This window comes from Dermacentor albipictus, chromosome 10, assembly GCF_038994185.2.
Source record: "Dermacentor albipictus isolate Rhodes 1998 colony chromosome 10, USDA_Dalb.pri_finalv2, whole genome shotgun sequence".
NCBI lineage: Eukaryota > Metazoa > Arthropoda > Arachnida > Ixodida > Ixodidae > Dermacentor > Dermacentor albipictus.
In genome coordinates, this window is record NC_091830.1 from 81995527 (window position 1) to 82022270 (window position 26744).

General features: G+C 44.6%; 2 protein-coding genes across 5 annotated transcripts in view; one reads left to right on the forward strand and one right to left on the reverse strand.

Moving 5' to 3' along the window:
- LOC135904210 (uncharacterized) overlaps window positions 1-26744 on the reverse strand; it is a 411027-nt gene that overhangs the window by 378328 nt on the left and 5955 nt on the right. The window contains exons 2-3 of the mRNA XM_065434850.2: window positions 8059-8483; window positions 6162-6531 (exon numbers count right to left, since the gene is read on the reverse strand). Of these exons, the coding sequence (XP_065290922.2) occupies window positions 6162-6531; window positions 8059-8423 (735 nt within the window). The 5' untranslated portion in view covers window positions 8424-8483. The remainder of the gene's footprint in view (window positions 1-6161; window positions 6532-8058; window positions 8484-26744) is intronic.
- Window positions 16120-26744, forward strand: part of LOC135904227 (uncharacterized) — a 90651-nt gene continuing 80026 nt past the window's right edge. For all 4 annotated transcript variants that reach the window (XM_065434864.1, XM_065434865.1, XM_065434866.1 and 1 more), the window contains exon 1: window positions 16120-16258. The gene's annotated coding sequence lies outside the window, so the exon portion shown is untranslated. The remainder of the gene's footprint in view (window positions 16259-26744) is intronic.

The window sequence follows — 26744 nt, forward strand, 5'->3', positions numbered from 1 at the left end:
TAGTTTATGTACTAATATTTCATGCTCCGTCGAGCCGAAAGCCTTCCGCAAATAAAAAAAAGGCCAAGTGCTAACTTATCTTTTTCGATGTTCTCAATTATTTTATCGTTGATATCTAGAAGGGCTTGATGTGCCGACTTATTCTTTCAGAAATCGTATTAATACTTTGAGGTTACATTGTGTTTTGTGGAGAAAGACCACTGCCTTTCAACCACGACGCTTTCCAAAAGCTTTGAAAATATATTTAAGACCGATATTGGTCTATAATTTAAGACTTGTTTTTTCGCACCACTTTTATGGATTGGTGTTATGCGAGCAGCTACTGGCATATCAGACAAAATTTCTGAAGATATTGGCAAATTAACGATATCAGCTAGAACGACACTTATTTCGGTTGAGACATATTTGATCGGCTCCCATTGAATTCCTTCAGGTCATGCCGAGTATGTGCTTTTCATTTTGTTTATCACGTTTTGCATCTCACCGCTATCTCTCGGTTGCAGAAAGTTGGAGCTGGTCACCGGCAGGATATCGATTGCATCAACCACTCTTCTTTGGCTTCCTTTCGAGGTACATGAACCGGCTTGAACAAAATGTTCGTTCATACTCCTCATTTGAATTTTGTTCTTTAAAGGGAAGCTGAAACACTTTTAGAAAAAAATGACTTCCCTGCGGCATTATAGTTGTTAGTCCATTGAACAAGAATATCTGGTTCAAGAAGGGCCGAAACAAACGCAAGCGGCTATTTTTTCCAAAAAAACGCTCACCAGCGCCTCAGGGCATCGCGCGAACGCCGCCGTTGCCCGTGATTGGTCGAGACCAGTGTGACGTCATTCACGGGGATCATAGGTCGGCGCCGCCGTTTCAGAGCGTAGCACGTTGTTCTGGTCTCTCTTCAGAGATGAGTTGTATGCATTATGGAACGTTCTCGCTGTCTCCGACAGCTTGTATTTTCGCCTTGTATGTTCGAACCGACAGCCGATACAGAAAACGATGGCGGCAACTACGATGTTGAGTGTGCGAACAGCGAGAACGACGTGTGAACCTTCTCGCACATTGGAAATATTAGTTGGTACGTATGTTTTTCATGTAGCCGTACGTTGCAATGACAGGAGAAAAAACGCGCTAAAGTGTCACTGGGAACTTCACTGTCACTGTCACCGGGAACTGTCACTGCACAAATCTGATTGCGCAGCAACTAACACCACGGGTTCCTTAAAAACACAACGTTCATTCACTAACAATCTTGTTGCTTTGTTTGTGTTTTCAATTGTATGTACTTAAACTTTCTTGGTTAATTGCCATGACACAAGCAAACTTGAGGGGCTTCACGCGACCTAAATCTTCTATCCATGATTTCACTTGTGACACTCATTTGTTTTCCTTCTTATTTTCCCACTGCTGCAAGAAAATTACTCGGAACTGCTTCTGCTTAGCTGCTTCATGTTCATCGATTGTTTTCGTTACATATCTCGCTTCTGTGTGTGATTGTGTAGTATTATTTCTGTTTTAATCCCGTATAACTTCCATATGCACTCACGATTCATACTAATTTTAGTAATTAATATGTAATATGCAATCTAATAGTAATTTTTATACAGGATTAGTGATGTCCTTAACATTTAAAGTTGCATGAGATGCAGTGGTTCCAAGTGCAGGCAAGGTGTACGTGCTCCCAAATACACCCCCGCACATAGAACTGAGCATCGAAAGGCACAGCAAAGGACAATATTTTGAAAAACACCGCAGAGTTGTTCAGTGGCTGTATAACGACGTCAGCACGTACAAAATGTAAGTGTTGCTCTAGGGCAATCTTGAGGCACGTGTGTCACAATTTCCACTGAAGGAGTGGCTCTGCATCTCATACAAAACAATAAGGTTTGGTATCTCAGAAACAAAAAAAGCGTGCAGTGGCGAAATGAGCTTCGCCTCCTTACTGTCACTCAAAGCAGACGTTTAGAGCACATACTTGATAATGTAATACAGTCCAGCCTATTTCATAGCCTCACAGTGGATGGTGTATGTCTTGCATGTGTATATTAGCAAACATACTAAGGAAGCATAGTGACTTCCACTGATGAGGATAGCTACGATAGCAGTTCCTAGCATCATAATTTGCATAACTGATGTAGTTGTTTCCTGCTAAAATCTAGTGCCACTTTTGAACGTTACGTATTCTGTGATAACTGGTATAAACACACTGTGCAAGTCTCATTTCTCTTTTCCCTGTCAGCAGACATAGCACAAGTTGCTGGGAAAAGTTGTTTTTTGCCATTGTTGGATATCTTACTAGAGATCCTGGGAAGCTGTATGAGGAAGCTGCGAGGGCACTCATCTGCAGGTGCCCTAATTCGTCGAACATGACCGGAACTCGATACGTAAACAAACTTTTTTCTTGTTGCTTTGAATTATTATTGATAACGTTCAGTGTAAGTTTAGTTCTGCACAGTTTGCTAAATCATGTTATCTCTTGTAATTTTTATTTAGAAATGCTGTTGACCCTCTCTTGAGGGTCACTGCAGGGAAAAACATCTTGCATCCAGAAGTCTACATACGCACTTATACAAAGATATATAAAGCATGAAACACAGTTGACAGCACTGCACATCTTCCCTCATTTTCGCATCCTCCCGCCTCAACCCTCTCCCATTTAGAAGAACCCCACCTTTATACACTGTGGCGAGGAAAGCGTACGTCGCCTCGAAGAAGACAAGTCCCCATGTCGAAACGTTGGCTCCTGCATTCACCTTATTCACGTTTTGCTCATCGTCTTGAATTTCCATCTCCCACATTCCCCGTGTTTTCCCTTGATGTAAGCAAGGCATTTGACAATGTCTGCCATGACTTGTTGTTAACAAAGCTTTCGATGATGGGATTCCATGATTTGTTTCTGCCACTTCTCAATAATTTTCTCCGGGACCGGTTTCAGTACGTCTCAGTTCAAAACTCTCCCAGCAGCATTTTGCCAATCAAAGCTGCTGTTCCACAAGGCTCAGTATTAAGCCCTGTTCTATTAAAAATTTACGTTAATGATCTGTCTAATGCAGTCCCCATTAAGATATTGCAGTATGCAGACGATACAGTGTTGGTTTCTCATGCAAGCCAATATTCTGACGCAGCTTCTCCTTTACAAGAAGCAGCAAAGAAGGCAATGGACTAGTTCGCCACAAATTCAATCGACATTAACATAATAAAAACGCAACTGGTCTGCTTTCGAAGTCCTTTAAAGCGAGTACACTTGACTAGGGAACTAATAGTACTTAATTCATATTGCAATCCATGTTCTTGCGATCCTATCGACTACACATCATCCGTAAAATATGTCAGTTTGCGTTTGGCAGCGATCTATCATGGAATTCGCATGTTTATTATGTATATCAGAGGATTCGCTCCTCACCTCACGCCGATATCAGTCAGGAAAACCACCGCGCATGCGTTGTGCTACAGTGTCATCCAATACGGAATTACTGCCTACGGACATTGCGCTCTTCGTTGGCAAAAAATAATTAACTCACTAACGCGCTCCCTTTTAAAAGTTATAGCTTATAACTTCTGTCTTGAGGGCAACACCGACATGTTTGAGGCATTATCAATGCCAGATTTTTCTTCGGCTTTACTGCATTCCATAGCCCAGAGACATTTCGGGGACCATCGTTATAAAGTACCTCATGTAACTCCCCATAGCTTTCGACTAAAATGGCGTTATCAAATACCTCGTTGTGCAACAAAACGCTATTTTCTTCATAAACCCTAACATTCTACCCTTCTATGGATAGCTAGCACACAGACTGGATTGCGTGAGTGCTTGAAATCTTGTCCGTTACAGTGAGCACACTGCTATTGTGAAAAGTGCTGGCTTGCGACCGTTATTCCTACTGCAGAGCCTACATCTAGAAATACGCAGGAATGCAGACACTCTTTTTTGTGAATGTTAGAGCTAATTATAGGCAAAGGCAACAAATAGAAAAACAGTCGGCGCTCTTGGCCACCGCCTTCTATTTGGGGTGAAGTCGGATGCACAGGAGCGCGGATATTACAAAAGTGAGTGCACCTATTTTGCGCATGCTATAAATTTCCTAACGCATCAGATGGAGTGAATTAGGACACGGCGCATTAAAGGGAAGCTGCAGAGGTTTTAGAATTGGAAGTGTTACGGTGGATCGAAGGCTGCCACTGTATAACTCAACTATTGAAGTTATTTTCTCGATTGTGCACGTAGTAGCGCTGCAATGACCATTTAAATTTTCGTGGAAGTTTCGCCCCTCCTCGCGCGCCAGGCGTAGCGGTGAAAAACGGGGCGCGAGAATGACGTCAGTCGAGGGATCACGTGAGCGCTCTATTCGGATCACCATGTCCACGAATTCTCGACATTCTCCTTCGGAACTTCAGAGCAACACACAAGTGTAACTAAATGGGAAACATTCATTTCAAAATTATATTTCAGGATATCGGCTGAGGGTCGAAATGTTTCAACTGACTACAACAAGACATGTAACAAGACAACAAGACATTCTAACAATATATTCATTTTGACACTTAGTCGAAACATTGGTGTTGCGTTAAAGCAGTTAAAGCAGGTCAGACAGTGGTGGTGAAATCCCACCACAGGAGGAAATAGTTTTGCACTCTCCCGCCAGAGGGCACATTGAAGAAGCGCCAAATTTAAACCATAAAGCGATTTATTATAGTTGGCATTAAGCAGGTAATGGTAGAGGCAGTGTTATGCAACCTGCTAGCACGTGCAGGTCTTTGAGAAGCAGCCGAGATGGTACAGAATGGTTATGCGTGTGCATGTCTTGAGCGTGTGGGTATGGTTGTATGCGCTTGTGCATTCTGTGGATGATTGCGCGGGAGTGTGCCTCCATATTTGCGCTTGCATGTTCGCGAGTGCTTGTATGCGTGTGTGATCGTTCGCGGCGTGTGTGCGTGATGCGTGTGTGTGCGCGTGTGGCTAGGAAATTTCAGACCAGCGTTATTGTGACATCATGACAGCAGAATTTGCTGACATCATGTAGCAGTAAGATTGTGTTGCTCATAAAGATATAAACGATGGCCACTCTAGTGCAGCGCATGTCCTTTTTTGAGCTCACGTGTGAAAACTACGATGATTGCGGCTATGGAGGAAACCTAGTGTGCCGCGATTCCACAATTCTTACAGCCGCTGAATACCAAAGTCATAACTATTTCGTAGATAGAAGAATTATAGTGAATTGTTCAGTGTTCTCCGATTCTTGTTTCTTTTTCTTTTTTTCCCCTCTAGGGCTTAGCATGTTGACCTTTACTTCACACGATGCGAGTGGTCCTTTTAAAGGGGCGCTAAAGGCAAATACTAAGTCGACATGGATGGTTTAAATACCATTCCAGAAGTCTTGCAACGCTTGCTTAGTGCGAAGACTTGGTTTACGATAAAAATTGCATCTGGAGGGTCCGAATGCCTTTTCCGAAATTTAAATCTCCTGCCACCCAACCGGGAGAGTGGTGTCACGTTGCATACTCCATCACAACCTGCTGCTTTTGGTGGTGTTGGTGAGTAAAACCCCAACCAACAGACGGTGTACCGAGCCAATACAAAGTAATGAATTCGCTGCTGCAGCTGCTTTTTGGTCGAGTGGCGTAGACTGTTCGGACATCCCACGACATCACATGGAAGTTGAGTTCTCTGCTACTTTCAGATTGTGCGAGTCTCACGAGCCAGCAAAACCAGCGCAGCACTACGCGTGTAATGAAACTAGTGAAACGCTAAAGCATGGGTGGCAGGGAGTCGAGCGAAAATGAAACCTTTCGACCTCCCATGCCGTCGTTAACAGTAATTTCAATGAGTTCTTTTTTTCTAAACATAAGATGGAACTGGACAAGTAGCATTTCATTTCGTCTTATAATACAAGGATGTTTTTCGCAACGAATGGCTGCGTAGTACACAGCCATTCGTTGCGAAAAGTGACAGAATTTAAGTGTGGAGTGCTTTCGTCATCAGGCAACTGCTGGCATGTCCCGGGGGAGTCTTTAACTATGTCCTGCATTTACCTCAATTTCTCGATTATTAAGGCTCCGTTCGCGATAATATTGATGCCTTAGAGATTCTCGAGCACTAATGTGTCACTTTAGCTTGACTTAACATTTGCCTTTAGCGTCCCTTTAAGCTGGCAATGTGCGAAGCGTACCTGGCGGTTCCGGATGTTCTTGCATATGGCAACCATCTCGACGTCGCCGGGTATCTTGCTGGGCAGCTCGAGGTACTGGCATGGGTGGATGTCCTCGCGGCGCGGGTATGCTGCGTCGTCCGACCGGGACTGGGTAGGCGCAGAGTATCTTGTTCGTGGCAGCCTGCGCCTCACCGGTGCACCGGGGAGCGGAGCCGCCCCTGTAGTTGCGCGCCTCGCGGTAGTTGTAGGCGTAGTGGTCGTGAGACGCCTTGTGGTCATCGTGGTGGTTTTAGTGGTTCTAGTAGTAGTGCTTGGGCTAGTGGGTGCTGGTGGTTCCGTTTCTGCTTTGGCCGCCGACACTCGAACGGGCGAGTACGCGTTGGAAAGGCTGTACGATAGCAAACAGATGAAAAAAAAAAGAACAGTCAGGGGGTGGCAAAGTCAGGTTTAAGCAAAAAGTGCAAAGCGCAACTTTCGAAGATAATGCGGGAGCGCACATTGCACTATTTATAGCCTGCACTCATCTTTGCCTAGACGTTATTATTCTGTCAGGGGCATGAGATTGTACTTGCTTTTATCTAATCCTATCACCATCGAGCGTAGGCTTATCGGATGGATGCGTGGTATGTGGATGGGCTTCAAAGCTCAATCTTTTCGCTTTTCCACTGTGAGTTTTCACGAGCCATGAAATTCATGGTGACGAAACAATGGATATTTAAGAAAGCCTCTGCACTAAACTAATTGGCTTACCGCTAATCTCCACTGCAGGTCAGCCCAATTTTTCTCTCGCTTTCTTCAAAAGACCAGACTAATTGATCTTCGCAGAACATAATGGCTGTTGTGCAAGTGCTATGCCTGAAATGTTGGGCACAGCGCTGTGTGAAAATCATAAAATGAGTTTTGCAGAAAGCGTCGCCTTATGACACCTGCATTTCCTGGCTATTTGCAAAAAAAAAAAGACTTTTACATCTGTGCTACTGTATCGAAGTGAGCAAAAGTGGTGATAGGCTTCCAATCGCATGAGAAAATCTCTAGGATGCGTTACTTTATGAAGTTTTTCGTATCATGAAGATTAGAATCAGTGCTTCGAACCACGCTCTTATTTTTGCAGTTCACTAGGCGATGTCCAAGTAACGCGATTTTTGATACGTGAACGACAGATACGAGGCCGCAAGCTTCGAGTCTTTTACCCGAGTTCATTCGCGTACGTGGGTCGTGGGTGGCAGGACTTGCAAAATAGCGCAGCCTATGTCAGAAATTCCAAAGGCGCTATACGCGTAAATGAACCTGTTGTCGGTTCGTACATTGGGGGCCATTTGTGACGTCATCACTCAGAATTCAAAGCAATTAGGATCGTTGTTTTTCTTTGTTCTGACCTTAGGGATTCGAAGCTTGCTACGTGGTCCCTTCAACTAAACTGCATGGGTTGCGAATCTCTACTACTCGAGGTGGGGTTTCCAAACTTTGTATGCAGACTGTTACATGCGCGGCATGAGAATAAACTTGATATGGAACGGGAGTCATGCGGGTCGTTTCACATGTGAAACTTCCACAGTGAACCATACTTCGCCTGATTTCCTTCACACAAATAGACCTTGAGCACTCATTTATCGTATAAAGTTTGTTTATGGCTTGAAACTACATAAAACTTCAATAGGGGACAGGGAAAAAAGGCAATGCATGTTTGGCGGTGGTCTCTGACCGAGCACACTAGAGTTCGTATGGCGCGCTTAAAAGAATGGACATCTGTACAAGCAATCTTTGTAATTAACCATCTAAAGCAAAGGTTTATCAGTACTTAAGGAAATGCGGTTATAGAAGTCATGCGTTTACATATATTATTCTTTGTCTCGATCTGCCTTTCTTGCCTGCATGGTTTGTTTCGCGCTACCACAATCCTTCCTGTACACTTCACCTGGGCCTCGTCGGAGCGGCAGAAGTTCCGGGCGACGTGGCCGTCGTCGGTGACGAAGTTACGTCTTCCATGGAAGAGGGCGCCCCCTCGTCGTCGTCGTCGACTTCACCAGCGCCGCCCGCCACGACGTCAGCGTCGTCGTCGTCGTACTCTTCGGTGAGCTCCGTCGTCGTGGACGCCGGCGGGTCCGCGGCCGTGATCGGTGCGTCCGCCTGGCGCACAGTGACCAGCGGCACGCGTACCACGTGATAGGTCACGTGAGCAGACGTGGCCGCCACAGGGCTCGCCACGGACGAGGCCAATAGGATGGCGACGAAGGCCACTAGACGAAGATCGAACCTGCCTGGAAGTTCCCGGGACGACATAATTGCGGTCACGCCCCCGTGTCGCCTTTCTGGGGCTGGCGTTGAGCTCGTGCAAGCGGCCTGGGTGAACAACAATAAATGAAATTACTATAATGTGGTGATGGCAACACGGTGGAATTGAACGAAGCAGACTATTGTTGAAATACTTTTGCCCCCTCAAACAAAGAACCAGGTAGGCAGTCAAACATTGGCACTCGTGCGTGGTGGCCCACTGTTGGGCCACCACTTAAATGCATTGTCCAAGAAGTTCGGATGCGCATAAAATCTGCCCATACGTAACAGGCATCTGAATGGGCGATGCCATGGTAGTCCGGCATGCTTAAAGTGAACAAGCAGCATGTCTTCATAAGCTGTGTCCCTTTTCTGCGGCATTTCTTGTCCGCAGTTGTTCTTACAATGGCTTTTTTATCTAGCGTGCCGCGCTTTGTTACCTACCGCGTTGTCGTTTACAAGGCCGTGCCAGGGAAAGAATCGCAAAATGCGACATGTAGAAACTTCAAAATATTGCCACTTTGTGCAGGTTTGCAAACAGCAAGTGAAAATAGCGAAACTACAGACGAGAAAGCGTATACTCATTCTTGCAGCGCGTTGTCCTACCCATATTGTTACGAAATTGCACCGGTCTCGCGACGCGATCTTACGCCTTTCCAATAGGCCATGGAGGTCCGGGTGCATGCCTGACTGGGCTACTGCGCAAGGTGCGCATAGTGATATCGCGTCGTGCTGGAATGTCGAAATGTTGATGCGGTCACATTTTATTGCTGCGGTTCGTGCATTCAGATGGCTGGAATCTTTGGCCGTAACACTAGAGGTTATAAAGTGTCCTTCAACCAGGCATTATATTCTTGTAAAGTTTCGAGCGGAGGGATTTGACAGGGGGCGTATCAACAACTATGACCCGTGCGTATCTCTAACGTTTCGCGTGCTCGTCGATGCTTTAACACCTCACACAACAGCTAAGGCTCGGTTTTCGATTTGCCAATGGTTTCGCTCTACGTTGGCAGCGGTGCAGCTACCGTATTTCTATACGACTTAGTCGTCGTCACCAGCTCCCTCTGCTTTAGCATCTTCTGGGTCCATATCAAAGCTGTGGTGGTCTGGCTTCTCGCTGTCAGTGGGACAGAGCATGCAAATGCTCAATTATGTCGGTGCAAAAAACGACCATCCATTCATTCATTGCAGTAGCGTTATCTTTTCCATAATCGCAAATGGACGCGAAACGCACATGAGCGGAGGCGCACACACGCCCGTGCTCTGTGCTTCCAGTAAAGTTTCAGTTGGCAATGCCGATTTGTGTGGCTGGCCTTGTTCTTCGTCCTACGTGTATACAGCGCCATTTACAATTACGTGCCCAGACCACATCGTCCCGTTCTCGTATCTCGTTACAATTATGTTTTTTTCACTCGAAAGTGGAAGACCTTGAGACAGTTGCACCACGACATTTCGTCCATATATGCAACGTTCGTCGTTAAGGTCGAACACTATAACATCGCGACAGTCACCTTGAGTGCATGTATATTACCCATCCTCTGAATACTAAAGCGAGGTGAGCGTGAAATGGAAGCAGACGGTTAATGCCCACGTACGGCGGATAAGTGTGCGTGACATTTCTTGCGTAGAGGCGTTATTGCGACTTACTGCGATAAGCCGCTGCAATCGCATCTCCAGTGTGCAGGTAACACCATGGTGCAGGTGCAGCTGCTATGCGGCGATCGTAGAGCGTTTCATTTTATGCCGTGCTTAAACAAATTTTGTCGCGGTTGCTCGGTATATACGTGGGCGTTCTGTCGAGAGCGAGGTGGTGGGCTCCGATTCCCTTACGCTGGCGTGAGTGTTATAGAAATTACAAATTCGCTAGCGCGTGATTGCACATGCAACTTAATGGAATGTGCTTCAACGACCGAAAGTTAAGGAAGTCGCTAAAAATTCGTTGCACCGAAAAAGCAGGCATGCCCGCATGCGCACACAAGTATATGGAACGATATGAGGACCTTTACGTTCCCCACTTTTGTTCAAGTTGAGTTTGCAGCACGACTGCCCTTTTCGGTACCACGAATTGGTAGAACGTGTTGCAGGACTAGTTTGCTTACACTTGCGGGTTTAACAGGCAATCGGATGAAGGCAGTACTGTAAATACAGAGGACAAGCGCTCGTGCTACGTCTGCCTTCTTTCGTGTTTTTTTTTATGTGTGCGCTTATCGAGGCCGCTGGTGTAACTGCGTACCGCTGAACGGCATGCCTAGGTCGTTTATGCGACGGGCCTAAATAGTATTGCGACGATGGTGATGGTATTTTTGATGTGCGTCGTAGAATTCTGGGTCCTGGATACGTATCCCGAGCAAGTCGCTACGGCTTTGGCGTTTTTCGTTTTATTTTTACCTCTTGCACATTTTTTTCCCTTGTTTGCTCAATGAACGTCCAGGAACTGAACGAAGCTTCGCGTCAAGAGATGTCTGTTACCATTTTTTTTTTAAAACATTGTCTTCCCAGTTGTCAATCGTCTGGAAATGCAGATGTGCAAGGGGCATACAGCACAACCGAATTTATCTAAACAATGAGCGCCACAGTGCAAACGGTGAAATTCGCCACTGACTTCGGCGTAGCTCGTTCGGAAACCACTACCTCTTTTTCCTTGCATGCAATGTGCATTCGCCAAAAATGATCCTCGTAATGGAAGTGACCTCGCGGTATGATGCGGCCTTGATTCGTTGACTCCGTAAAGGAAACACCGCCCAGGACCACAAAATCAGCCGCGGTGGACGCGCTCGATGTAGCGCGGCAAAAAAATAAAGAAGGAAAGGGCGGCAGGCGAAGTGACGTTTTCGAATCGGGTGACGCACCCTTGTTTACGATGCGGCGTTGCATTTTTTCTGCTGTGTCGAGCCGTTGCCTTTGGAAAGTTCAGACACAGATCGTTCCCTTTAGGGTGTGCGACCGCTTTCCTTACGAGTTTCAATCCCTGGGCGTCTCACGTGCGAAAGTGAATAGATATAAAGGAAAGTCGCGGCGACGTGTACGACGTGGGTTGCACCACTCGTTTTGAAGCAGGGATGAACTAAATTGAACACAGCGCGACATGAAAAAAAGGAAAGGCTGTCTTTTTTTTTGTTATTTTAGGTGCTCGGTGTTGCTTGGAGCTCCATTCTCCGACTACAGTTACAATTCGGGAAACGTTATCGCTGACATACTACTTGACCCACAGCTTGAACTACAACCTATAGCTCGTCTTGATCGTGTTTTAACCCAAAACACAATCGGTACGAGCTATAGCAGTTGCGGTCTCTGCTCCCCTGCATAAACAATGCGATATGACTCGCAGCTTTTAGGTGTTACCACCACTGTTTATGCAGGTGAACGCTGTGGCTGTTACGGATCCAGGCGCTGGTTTAAATTCTTGCGTTCTCGAAACCCGGCGGCCTCGGCGGCCGCATATCGCAATGGGGGTGAGGTACGAAAAGAACCGTGTAGTTAGATATAGGTGCGTGTTAAAGACTCTCAGGTGGTCCGAATTATTCCGAAGCCCCCCACTGCGGCGTGCCTTCTTATCAAATCGAGGTTCTGGCTCGTAAAACCCCTTGATTTAATTTTTTTTTTCACGTTTAACTAATGCTGCTGGCAATACATTTTCTGTTCTTGCTTTAAACGAAGGTTTTCGACCCCGCAAGCCTAAAAAATGATATGCTGGCAAACTTCGGCGATCCGTAAATAAGTTCCTACAATAGGTTTTCTGTGGACCAGTTTTGGCATCGTCGCCCAGCAGGCGTACATATATGCGTCATGACGCAGAAAGTAGTTAAGTGGGATCAGAACATCGTGACGTTTCGGCGTTCACCCCGGTTCACAAAGTGGTGTGCTATGAGCAGCCGCATAGCAATAGTGTTGTTACTCGCACAATTGATGCAGACAACAGTCACAGCAGATGACCGAGAGAGCCTAAGTGAGTCTCCAAACGTCGTGATGTTCTGCTGCCACGTGACCTCCTTCTGCGTCATGACACATACGCCTTCTGCAAAACAAAAATGAAAGTTGTTGATATAAAGATTATTAGAGCAGTTTGTTCACGGTGCTCGAAGACTTGCCACTGTAAGTTATACATGTTTTAAGGCTTTCGAGGTCAAGGACCTTTCCTTAAAGGAAACAAATGAGAAATTTGAAATCATGTCATCCTGCTTTAACAGAGCCTTGGAGCAGGAGTACGCGCATTAGGTGGTAACAATTCTGTGCAAAATTTATTATTTTCGTGGACGGTAATGCTGAAAATGTTGAGTGATCGCGTCACCAAGTAGGAACTCGCTTCGTCATCATGACGAGGTCCGAAGTTGCCTCGGAAAATTGTGAAGGGGCGTTTGGTAGTCGTTTGGTAGTGAAGGGGCGGTGTTTGTAGTGAAGTAGTGTAGTGTTGTTGGTAGTGAAGGGTGGGTGTTTGAGGTAGCGGCGTGAGTAGGGTGGTAAGGGCGATTGGTGAAGGCGGTAGTGGGTTAAAGGTGGGAGTCTTGATGAGAGAGGTAAGACGACTCACCTCCTCTCGTAGGGCCTGAAGCTCCCGGCCACGGGGGTCCACCTATGTGGGCGGGGGGATTGAGGGCTTGCTGGGAGCGTTCAGTCTTTTGCCTGCTACGATGTCCGCCCAGGAAAGCAGGCATTACCTTCCCTTTTGGTCTGCGCCCTAGGCTACTGTGCCATACGTTGTCTGAATAAATTCTTTGGCTCTTTGACTGGCTGATCAACGCCTTTTGCCTTTTAACTTCACCTACGCGGTGGCCATGCACAATTGGCTCAGAGCAAAGCGGAATAAGCTCAATGCCCTCATTACAAAATTCGTCAAGAGAGACCTCCGGCTTCCCATCAGAACGCGAACCTAGGGCCTCCTACGGCTCGGCATACGCAATACCACGGAGGAGATTGTTGAGGCTTAGGAACGGGCCCAGCTAAGTCGGGTGTCCACCACGCCGGGCTGCAGGCGTATCCTCGATGAGATCGGACGCACCCCCACAACGATCTTGGCTGACAGCACCAAAATCTACAGAGAAATGGGGGACGTGACCGTCGTCGTACCATTTCCCCGCAACGTTCATCCTCTTCACAATGCAGGTCGCCGCAGTGCAAGAGCGTCGAATATACAGAAGCAAATGTACAATGACAAGATTGAAGCAAGCTTCGTGGACACTGCCGCGTACCGAGACGGCAACGCTTTTGCTGTTCCTGTCGTGGACATGCTGGGCAATGTCATCAACTGTGCCTGGGTCCGGATGACGGACCCGGAGCTGGCCGAAAACGTAGCCACTCGCCATGCAAGACGGTCAGAAAAACAGGGTGGATAACGATTCGAAAGCTGCGGTCAGGGCATTCCAGAAAGGCCGGGTAGCTTGGTAGGTAGTTCAAATTCTGAAAGGTGCCAAACACGACGACAGCTTCATACACACCCCATCGTTTGGTTCCTTGCCCACGTCAGGGCGATTAAGGGGTTTGTTCTGATCCTCCCTGATTCTACCTCCGAGGCTATGTGTGGATTTACCGACTGCGCTGCTTTCATATCGGGCGACTCTCTCCCCTGACACAGAGACGCTCCTATTCCAAGCTAAACAGACCACAGGTGGTGACGCTCAGTCTCTTGCAAACTAACTTCTACCGAAATCCGGCATCCCTAAACAGCTATCCTGCAATTTACCCGAATCGTTCTTCCGTGGCCTGTGATGAGGCTGCTACTTCTCTCGCATGCTCAAGGAGTGCGGGTTGTTGTGCCCGATCTTTACCAAGGCAGAGCAGGTCGCACTTCTGCCAAGTCCCGTTTTTTGAAGACCAAATCCTGGCCGTCCAGCGCACCCGTGATGGGGCCGGCAGGCTAGACCTGTGAGTCCCGTCATGGTATTAGCCGGGTGTGCATTTTAGCGCTTTTTGCTGGACGCAATAAAAGTTTATTCACTCACCTTCTCTAGTCACACCACGCCGCTGCGCTTGACCACTGCGCCTCCTGTGAGGCTGCTCGGCAGGTGTAATGAGCATATATCTGGGCGAACTCTTCGGGAGTACTCTTGCCGTTGCAAGGGAAGCAATGTTTCGAAAACTTAAGACATGAAATGCAGCGAGCATAACGCGAAAGGCACAGGCTGGATAAAGAGGTGGAAAGGGCACACAAATCTACCACGCAGCAAACCTATTCGTATGTGCAAGGTTTAACGCGTAATGTGCGCATTTCCCATAGTTTTCCGAGTGAAATCTGAGAGAGTAGTCCGTCAGAAAAGATTGCCTCGCGAATACTAGATCCGTGACTTCATTCTCCCTCCTAGTTCTTTCTCCTTCCTTTGTGCTCACTACTGACTGCGATAGTGCGGGTTCATTTAATTAGGAGAGGGATAAAGAGAAATAAATTTTAAATGTTAAAATCCTTAATAAGCCAAACAGTGAGTGCCATGCCTTCCTTTATCATACTTAGAAAGAAAAAGAACTAAACGTCAGCGTGACACCGTTGCAGCGTTATTTCACCTATCAGAACAGCATCCATTTAACTGAAATTGGTTTCTCGAAAGTATTTATAAGTATTATATTCATTCTCTGTTGGTTTGTAACCTCTTATCAAATTAACCCTTCAGTTAAAAAGACTGTTCACTGGCATACTAGTCTAGTAATTCTGAAATATTCATTGGTTTTTCTTTTTCTTTGCATTTCTCATATTAAAATATGATTTTTCTTTACCTATCTACTGCCGCCTGATTTATGGCGTATCCTTCTTACTGGGTACGAGCTATGGTAGAAGTCTATCGCCATCATAATCTTCATCATCATTACCAATATTCCGTAGTCTGCTTTCCATATGACCCCACTGACAATTTCCACTTTGTGATAGTGCTTCGTCTAGCCTGACGCTACTGACCTTGTTATAAAAGTCAGTCGGACATTGCCTAACTGAAGACGACAAGTTTTAGGAATTTCGCATAGTGTAGCAGTTGCATGAATGCAGCTTTCTGGCTTCAATATAGATATGGAGAAATACGTATCTACATCAACAATATACGTATGCTCATCTTTCTAATACACATGGGCCATTGAAAAATGAAGGCAATATATATATATATATATATATATATATATATATATATATATATATATATATATATATATATATAGCCTTAATTTTTCAATGGCCCATGTGTATTAGAAAGATGAGCATACGTATATTGTTGATATATATATATGTATATATATATATATATATATATATATATATATATATATATATATATATATATATATATATATATATATATATATATATATATATATATATATATATATATATATGACGACCGTAACCTTGCGGTTATCTCAGGAAAATGAACCGAATGTAGTCACGAAGTTGTGAAGTTTTACTTCTCTTCCTTTTACTTATGCAAGGCTGATTGAAAGCTCCCCTCACTTTACATGTCTGTGCAATATTTTGCCCATAAGTCTCTTACCGTAATTCTGAAATATTCTTTTCGTGTCTTTCTGTCTATCTCATTCTGCTCATATTAGTCTGGCTTTTTGCGATTTGCCTTGCTCCCATGTTTTAAAAATTTCGCGCATATAATTAAGGGTTATATCACATTTGCTTTCTTTATGACGTCGCGCATACTTTCTTTATGTGGCGCATACCCCCAGAGTGGGTGTACGCCACAGATTCTAAGGCTATCATCGTCATCATATTACGCACCGCTTCTGCTGAGCGCAGCAGCCACTTTGTTCGTTGCCAGTTTGCACTTCCTCGGGGCCAACGACCACTTTCCAGCGGACCTCGAACCCTGTCTGACCAAGTGCTTCTCCAGCGGTTCTGGCTCTCATTCCGACATATACACAAGGTAAAATTTTATCGGAGCATCAACATCTACTTTTGTTAATGCCGCCGAACCAGCGGGCAAGGAAGCCTAACGACAAAGAGAACAGTTAAGGGCTCCATCCGGAGGGAGGTAAAGAAGAGGCGGGTTGTCCCTGCATGGGAGATCTGTGTGGGTACTCTATTAAAGCGAAGCTTTCATTGCCTTGTTTTCCGCGGATCTGCTGACTATTGAGTGCCGCTGGGTCGGTGGGTATTTCAGCAGATATATTTGTGGATACATACACAAAAGCTGCTTTCTTGGACGCTTGTCCCGTACCGGGCGTATTGCAAACTGCAACCTCCTTTTACAAAATATTTGCTACATGATGTGAATAAATATTTAAGTCAAAGGTGAACCGAGATGGTCAGAGGTTGCAAGTGATTTAAGTAGGCGTGGGCGTAAGCTACAACACACAGTGCCGTCATTGTCATTTCATCACTTTCATTTCTTTCTATCATTCCTTGGTTTCGAGTAAAGGGAAAATGAGACATCCACCTGTTCGTAGCAATTGCTACAAAGGAAACCCATACGGGTTCCCCGAAAGAAAAGCCTCATAGTTGAAGAAAAATTCGTCCTGGTCCGGGACTCGAACACGGGACCACCGCCTTTCCGGGGCAGCCGCTCTACCATATGAGCTAACCAGGCGGCTAGCAGATGGCAGGGCGAAGTCGAATTTGTCGACAACACGAAGCAAAGGCAAGAGTTTGACGTAGTAGTTCTGCGGAAACCCGCAAGGTGGAGAGAAATAATGAGTAAATGGAAAATGAGACATCCACCGGTTCGTAGCAATTGCTACAAAGGAAACCCATACGGGTTCCTCGAAAGAAAAGCCTCATAGTTGAAGAAAAATTCGTCCTGGTCCAGGACTCGAACTCGGGACCACCGCCTTTCCGGCGCAGCCGCTGTACCATCTGAGCTAACCAAGCGGCTAGCAGATGGCAGGGCAAAGTCGAATTTGTCGACAACACGAAGCAAAGGCAAGAGTTTGACGTAGTAGTTCTGCGGAAACCCGCAAGGTGGAGAGAAGTAATGAGTAAAGGGAAAATGAGACATCCACCTGTTCGTAGCAATTGCTACAAAGGAAAGACATGTCTCATTTTCCCTTTACTCATTACTTCTCTCCACCTTGCGGGTTTCCGCAGAACTACTACGTCATTCCTTGGTTTCGTGCCGTCGTCAGGGATAGGAGGTCTTTATTCTCCTACCATACTCGCGCTCTTATTTTGTCGTCATCATAACAGTCTTCACGCCATTATTTTTACTCCGTTGACGTGATTGCAGCGTCTTCATACAACCGTGCTCGCTCAAAATTAAAAGGAAGCTTTCGATCAAAGCCGAGTTCTATGCCGCCCTTGCGAATACCTGCAAAACACAGGATTGCTTTTCGAAGATATCTGCTAGACGAATTTCAATAGACCTTGTTGCATTTTAGATAGAAATCTAAATTGTAGTCTCTATATCAAGCAGAATTCCGATTTAGCCCGTAAATTTTTTACACAAATTGCAAAAAATCGGTATGTTATAGATATAGAAGCACAAAGTTTACAAATCCCCAACAGTTGCGAAAAAAATCAGATATCGCAGTGCTATCAGCACTGCGATTTTCAATTCTTAGGAACAGAGTTGCTCTTCTGCAAAGTTTTAAATTTGAACAATTTTGTCAGACATTTTCACGCCTAAATCAACGTTTCCTTCCAAGGCTTATCAAGTCATAACTTTTTCTTTATATGCAACAACCATTATCAAAGTTGGTGCAATGGTTGCCAAATAAAAACGATTTCTCTGCCGCCATCTATCTATATGACAACCCCCGAGAAAAAACTTCCTCTTAACCATCCTTTAAAATAATTAAAAGGGCAAATGAGACATCCGCCTAATCGTAGCAATGGCTACAAAGGAAACGCACACGGGTTCCTCGAAAGAAAAGTCTTGCAGTCCAAAAACATTTGTCCTGGTCCGGGACTGAACCCAGGGACCACCGCCTTTCCAGGGCAGCCGCTCTACCATTTGAGTTAGCCAGGCGGCTAGCAGATGACCGGGCGAAGTCTAACCCACCAACAACTTGAAGCAAAGCCAAGAGCTTGAACGATGCGTTGTTCAAACCACCGTGAACGTGCAGCCGTTGTCAAGCCATCCTTGTCACTGAGTCATCATCAAACATTCTTCGGCACGCATTCGTGGTCTTGCCATCGACCTTATGCCGTCGCAAGCAATCCAACATTGTCATTCCAGTTTCGTCATCCAGTTGTCCTCTTACCGTCTTCGTCGAACAGTTGTCCCGGTGCTACATGAGGTGCATACAGGTGCTACAACAATTCCTTTCCACTAAAAGAAACTAAAGCTTGCGAGAAGTTTAAAAAGCCTTGGATGACTCAGGAATTATACAACTGAATTAAAACGAAAAACCACTTGTAGCACAACTTTATCAAGAGCTGTGATGCCAATACGTTCATTGAATTAAAAAAATACAGAAATAAACTTAACCAGGATGTTAAAGTAGCTAAATCTCCTTACTTTATTGATCGGTTTACCAAAGTACCTTCTGACCGTGGCGTGACAGCTTGGCGTTAAATTACCTTTTTAATTAATGAATGTGATCCACACCCGCCCCTTACTATTATGACAGTAAATGGTGAACTTAGAGGCTTTGATCTCGCAACCACTTTCAATTATATTTTCATTAATGTAGTAGATTCTATATGTATGTCGGTGACCGCATCAGTGCCAGACGCACTTTCTAATCTAATCACTCCCTTACAAAATTCTATTGCGCTTATGCCTACTACTACTCATGAAATAGCTTCATTAATTGATAAGGTAAAAAAGCATGTTTTATTTGGGCATGATGGTATACTAAAAGTATCTTTGAAGCATGTATCTTCTTCAATATGTGACGTCTTGTGTTACACCACAAATCGTACGTTAGAAAGTGGAGTGTACGCAGATCAGCTGAAGGCAGCAAATGTATGTCCAGTTTGCAAAAGTGGGGGAAAGAATGACATATCTAATTGTAGACCCATTTCTGTTCTACCCGTTTTATCAAAATTCTTTCAAGGTGTCATTAATACTCGTTTCGAAGTCTTTTCCATAAGTTCAATGTTATTACTTCCTCGCAGTATGGATTCCAGAAAAACAAATCAACAGAACAGCCGCTGGTAACAGTAAAAGAAAAAAAATATTAAGAATATCAAAACAGTACACTCTCGGGCCTTTTTATAGATTTGCGAAAGGAATTCGATGGCGTTCATCACAACACCGTGCTACGCAAGCTTAACAGTAATGGCATACGTGGTCTTGCATCTGACTTGCTAAAGAGCGTTTTAAATAAGAGATTGTTTGTGGCGATGTTTGTGGCGTACCCTCAGAGCAATTGACAATTCAGCATGGTGTTCCTCAAGGATCAATATTAAGACCGTTATTGTTTTAGTATACATAAACGATATCCCTATCATATACAAATCACCTAATCTGGTCATGTACGCTGACGATACGAATATATTTTTTCATCCCACTCCCTGTCTTAAATGGAGGCTATGGCAAATGCATATTTAAGAAAGCTACATAACTGGTTATTGACCAATATGCTAAGCCTTGATTTATCGAAGGCAAACTACATTATTTTTTCATCCTACTATTACAGTAGAAAGTATCACTCAGAAAGTTTTCTACGAGACTACTGAATTAAAGCGAGTTTCAAACCAAAAATTTGATGGCGTTTGGTTCAATGAGAATCTTTCTTGGAATTTTCACACCACCAAATTAATGTCTCATCTGAGTAAAACAGTCGCTTGCTTGTATAAGGTATTTCATTTGTTGCCCCCCTGGTTAAAGGTATCCATGTATTACGGACTTCTGTACTCAAGGTTATCCTACTGTATCCTTGCTTGGGGAACTATGACGTCCAGCAATTTCTTTAAACTAATTTCAATTCAGAATCGCGCTTTGCGTGCTATTGAGGGTTTTCATTGCAGACCTTCAGAGTCAACTACGTCACCGCTATTTCAGAAACATAGCATCCTTAAAGTAAAATAAGTATATAATTTTGGTCTACTTAAGTACATCCAAAATCATAAATTGTTCTTTTCTTGTCCAGATAATTCCAGCAGCCGATATGCTTTTCGGATAAAATGTAAGCTTTTTAAGCTACCAAATTCCCACGGTAATAAATCAATTTCCCTTTGAAACTGAATATTACCTTCACAAAAACGTTTTAAATCTACAATTAAAATATAGCTATTTGAACAAACGGCGTGAGGTATTTATTTAGTCTACAGACTTTGTATTTATATGTATTTATTTTACTACCTTTCAAATGTTTTTTTTCTCTAACGCACAAGTTGCAAGCTTTGTGATATGTTTCTGGGCTTTAGGACTGACATTTTTATGTTCGTAAAAAATTATGTATCATTAAACCGTTCAAACGATAAGTTATGTATGGGATTTAATCTTTTCTAGTACAAATTTCACGCATGTTAACTTGCTGCGCCATGCTTTTTTACAATGTTTGAAAAATTCATTGTGAATCTGTTGTGAAGTGCTCGTGCACAATGCACGAGGACAATGCACAATGCACCAAGATCTTGTCAGGCTCTTGCCTTTTGTCTTGGCGCCCTCTTTTCGTTGAGAAGAAGATAAACCTTCACTTCCACTTCACTGCCATTGTTCTCTTGCTGTCGTCGTTATTCCATCGCGACCATTTGTCAATTGTCTTTCTATATTTGTCTTGCTATTGACGTCATACAGCCTTTATCGTTCCATTGTTGTTATTGCATTGTTGTCGTTAGTCATGATCACGGATTCGTGGAAACATTGTCTTCAAAATGCCGTTGTCTTTCTTGCGTAATGGTAATTTTAGTTGTCATCTGGCTGTCGCCATACCGTCTCGTCCCTCCGTCGCCACCATTGTCCTTCCGTTGTTTTCTTGCCGTTGTCGTTTTTCTATCGTCATCATTTGTCAATTGCCTTTCTGTAGTCGTCGTGCCATTGATATGGGACCGCCTTTATCATTCGCTTGTCGTTAGTGCGTCGTTGGTATCTCGTCGAGATGTTTATTGTCTTTGTACTGCCCTTGTCCTTCTTCCATGATGATCATTCTCGCTTTTCATCCAACTGTCTTCATGCTATCACCATTGTATCATCCCCTTTCTACTGCTGTAACGCTGTCATGGTTGTTCAATCGTCTTCACTCTAGCATTGTAATTCGGATATCGTCATGCTGTTGCTATGCGTGCACCAAACCTGTTCGAGCATCACACCTCTGAGCTGGACTTTCGCTGTGCGACTGTGTCCATCTTCGCCTTGTGCTCTGTAGTCGCTCATGGTGGTTAATTAATAGCAGTGTTCTTCACAGACATCAATAAATGGTTCGCCTAAGCTTATTCCCACAGCTCGCAAGATCTTCATTTGTTTGTCTTTATCTGGCAGCATTGCCATGGAGGTGTACGTAAAATTGTCCACGATAAAGCGGGATCATCGCACAACAATTCGTTGACATGAAGTGGTGCGATGCGTAGTGCCTCAGAGAACATACCGTAGTCTTCAAGCCATCGTTTTATGCTAACGACCTCGTATAGTCTTCATTCCGTATTCGCCATGTGTGGGACCAAGGTACCCAAGCATCACATCTTTCTTTCAACCCGAACTAGCGAACGCTCTAATGAAATGTGAAACATGAACGCCGGACCACTGGGCATAACAGCTGTTTTTGTAACCTAGTTTCTGGCATCGTCGTTGCGAGATGAAGCACGGCAGCTCAAGCCGTAGATTAAGCGAAATATTAAGGCTTAAGGCTAGAGTTGTAGAAATACATCATCACATTTGGGCCAAAAGCTATATAATATTTTAAGCGTTTATACCATAGCTGGTACATCTAATCTAATACCATGGCTGAGAATATGAAAACGTATACCTGCGGAACATGAACGTTTAATGCTCTGAACGTCATAGGCGTGTCACATGTTACGATATAAAAAGTGAAGCAGGAAGAATACGTGGGACGCGTTTGCCAGTTATCCTGCGCTAGATCGGTCAGAAGCTATGCGGAGATGCAAACACCAAATCAACACCTAGAAAATATTACACCAAGAGACGTCAACGCAGCGATCTCACGAGGACTAAGTCGATGTATGATGCTTAAAGCTAAATTGTTTGGTTTTACGAGCCGAAATTACGATCCTGAGTACCAGGCATGCCGTGAATGACTCCGGTATATTTTTGACTTCGGGTTCTTGAACGTGCCCTCTATCTAAGTACAGGAGCGTTTATTTGACATCCTGCCCCCCTCGAAGCTCTGTCACCGCGATTTCGAGCGAACCTGCGACCTTGAGCTTAGCAGCGCATCGTCATAGCTAGCACGGCTGAGCAGCCGCACCTCGCGTCATAAAGCTGAGTGACGCCCTTGCGGCACACCACGTCCGCTAAGCATGATTTGTGAGATGGTTCGTACGACGCAGAAAGACGATTGCGTGGCAAGTACGAAGTTTTAGGTTGCGGAATATGACGTTTCCTTGAGCATCCTACAGCTTTGTAAGTTGCAGTTTTGCCTTAAAGTTAGCACCTACGATGCATAGGTCATACTTCCTATCTAATTATGCAATTGAGAATGTTTTTAAACCTTGATTAAACGTAGCTGGGGCCCATGCCTGAACATATTGGGATCTTATATAAAAGCTCATCAGAGTGATCATCAGAATATTTAAGTATACTACGGGACGAAGGCCTCTTCCAGTCCTCTTTCATGCGCTGTTTTCTGACAGTTGGCACCATCTTGAAGACCAGTATTCTTCGTTGTGTAGGATGTATACATCCCATATATGACATGTGGGACACGTGCCATGTGATACATACGAACGAGCGTGTTATTCGTGAGATGCCATATTGTTTTGCATTCAATAGGGGCTTGTACGGCATATGTGTTCCTAATAGGATGTCTGACAGCAGGTATAGAAGGATGCAATATTTTTTTAATGGGATCCTCTTATATTCACGGGGAATTGGTGGGTAAAGAAGATTGAATTTTTTAAATCATGCGTGAATTCCACAAAAATATTTTATGTTCTATTCGCACTACACTAATATAATGAGCAAAATCATGAGCCTACGTTGAAGCAGTTCTAAGAAATTTTGCTAACTAGTGGACTTTGTTTGAAAGAGAAAAATGTCCTCGACATAGGACCAATATCTTCTGTTACTCGCAGGCATAAAACAATTTTCCTTTACCTGGGTTCTTGTTTAACATATGATGAAGTTTCAGCGTTAAATTTAAACTGAAACTAAAACACCTAAATAATGAAGAAAATTTAGCAGCAAGCAAAATATCACTAGATGCTATGGGCACTGCCAGATACTTTCACACTATTGTAGGAGGACTTTGGTCTTCTTTGCAACTGATAGCTCCTGAAACTCGACACCATCCCATGAAAGTACCGGCATGTCTGACTTGTAGCGGCAGGTGCGAGCGCTTTTATGTCCTCATTGTTCGGTTTCGACATGGAACGGCGTCCCCCGAGTATATATAGAAATTCAGGTGGCTTGAACATATAAACTGTTGCTGGATTTTACAAATCACTGTATTTATGTTGCTGGGCGCGTTAAATTTGTGAAATTATCTTGCGAGCGAAAATTACAATACCAATCTCACGATGACTGTCGACGGAAATGTGATTAGAATGCAGCGACGCCAGAGCGCATCCGATTGCTAAAGTCCACTTTACTTAAAGCGTGTAATCGTTATTCTGAGGTTGCTTCTTCGGTTACATGCGACGTACACGACAGCGCGGTCGCCGTTATTGGCCGCGCTTTACTATGGCGCACTCTTGCCAAGGTGGCTGATGAGCTCGGCGTAAGGATGACGACTGTATGGCGGTGATCGAGTGAAGAAAAAGGAATTACGCCGATGGAATGACAAAGGCGACACGATGGCAACGAGGTAACGCTTTTGAAATTATGAAGAGAGCATACCGACGCCATCGTGGACACAACGACATGACGATAATTCAATAACGACGAGTGTACAATGACGATGGTGCTATGAATACGGTACGACGAGGGCCGGATGAAGAAGTTGGCACGACAATGATGGATCGACCACGATGGCATGGTGAAGAGGGCACGACAATGGCTGCATGAAAGCGACTTTCGGACGAAAACGTGGCACAACGATGTCACTGACAATGGCCGCCGTGGCATAGTCAGAATTGGATGACACCAATATGATTAAGAAATAACGAAGATTTACGTCGATGGATCGAAAAAGGTGCTATGACAACAACATAATGACCATCAGACGACGTTACAGATGTGATGAGAATGAAAAAAAAGGGAGCGCGACGACGACTGCATGATGAAGATGGTGCGATCCCGATGGCATAAGGAGAGTGATGACAACGTTAGAATGACCATGATAGAAGGACCATGAGGGCATTCCGACGAGAGTACAACGAATGCATGGCGATGGCACAAGGGGGATGATGGCCCGACAAGACCATGAGGACAGTAAGATGAAGACGAGCACATGAAAACGATATCGTGACTCGTTAAGTTATGAAAACATAAGAACCAGTAATGAAGTTTTAGTAACGACGATAAGTAGACCAGGACGGCATCCGGACTATGGCACACGACAACGACATCTATGACGACTGTATGTCGAAGATTATGGTGACATGACCAGTGTCGGATGACTAAGCTTGCACGACTGCAGTAAAATGACAACGACGACAAGACGACTACGATCCCATGTCTATTGGCCCAGCTAATTTCGCAATTGAGCCTCTGGACCGGCGTAGAATGCGTGACGATGACGGCTTGACGAGAGTCAGATCATGGATTTCGAAGGACGGTGATGAAACGAGCACGACGGAATCACGACCAACAACATACACGTTGTGGTTCAAGCGCGCCGACAACTTCAACCACTGGGCTAGCCTAACAGGCTAGATAGATAGATATACGGGTAGACTGAATTAAAACGCCTGATGTAGAGCATTATGTTAACTGCAATAAAACAGTTTAGTAGCTGCAACGTTAAGGTGAGAGACGTCACGATTTAGGCGGGTCTTGCATATCCGTGGCCACTGTATGCCACAGTTCACGTATGAGACCGTCTTTCGTATCGCTTTTGCCTTTCCGTAGCCTGAGTCATCCTGAAAAGCGCGTCCTATGGTGCTGAATTATCCATTCACTTTTGCGGGTGTCGTGGCATCACCGCCACATAGACCTACGAGGCAGGCGGCAATCTGAAACATTGCAGGAAGTGAGGCAGCAATACCTTCGATCGTATAAATGGTCGAACCCTTGGCTTGAAATCACCTGAATGATCAGAATGCGCTTTCTCTGAGAAAAGCGAATTCTGTTCAACCGCGGGAGGGCCTGGAAATGGTTGGCTTTCCGAATCTTTATGGGGTTGCACCTCTCCTAGAACAGCCCCTGGTCCCACATAAAAACGTTTACATGTTAGAGAGAGACACAGAGGAAAAGGGAAAGGCAGGGAGGTTAACCAGAGGTGAAGGTCCGGTTTGCTACCCTACGCTGGGGAGAGAGGGGAGGGGAAGGTAAAGGGATAACAAAGTAGAGATAAAGAAAGAAAGGAGCATAGACATACAATCACAGTCGGTCACTGTCGCCGCATACGGTCACCGCACAGCAGAGTGGCCCTTGCAGCACTATAAACATCTCTTTAGTCAACAGCCGCTGGTCCGATTCTATTGCCTTTAAAAGCTGCAACAGTGTGGTCGGCGCCCTCTGCTACGATGGCCTCGTGATGGCGGCATCTTAAAATAAGCTCCTCTGTTAGAGGTCTTCAGTCATGTTACGTCGTAGAGGTGTCTGATATGCTAAGCCTTCATTACATTTCACAATTTGGTTTGATGTTTCTTGACACATACTTTATTTTCTTTTTCCTTAGATTTAGTAATTTTGCAACATTTTGGAAGTATAGTCTTGCAATATTAGGGTCGCGTTCTGCGCGCCGAACAAGTTTGCATAAATTGACAAAATGATTAAACCTAAGAGAAAGGGAAAAAGAAACATGTGTCAGGAAACACGAAAATTAAACTTGTAAAATTTAATGAAGCCTTAAAAAAGGCTTACACGAAAGCTGAAGTTCCGACGTGTAACCATCTTATGTCGGACGAACGGGCTGTTGCAACAACGACCGGCTTGACGTGCATGCTAACAACATAATCAACAATATGAGAGGGTGGCTGGCATTTCGTTATGATGACTGCAGCTGCAGACCAAAGTTTGAGAAGTGCATGCTCGTTGTGAAGTCTAATAACGAAGTGACACGCCTCGTTACTGAGCTCCATTGCGTCAGAATATTAAAAGAAATATGGGTTAACGCTGCCTATGTGAGCCTATCAGATAAGGAAATTGTGTATCTGAACACTACGACACATGTGTGCTGACGTTGTTTCGCGGTGGTTCTGCCCGTGTCGTCGTGTGCAGCGTTGTCAGGGGGAATATATAA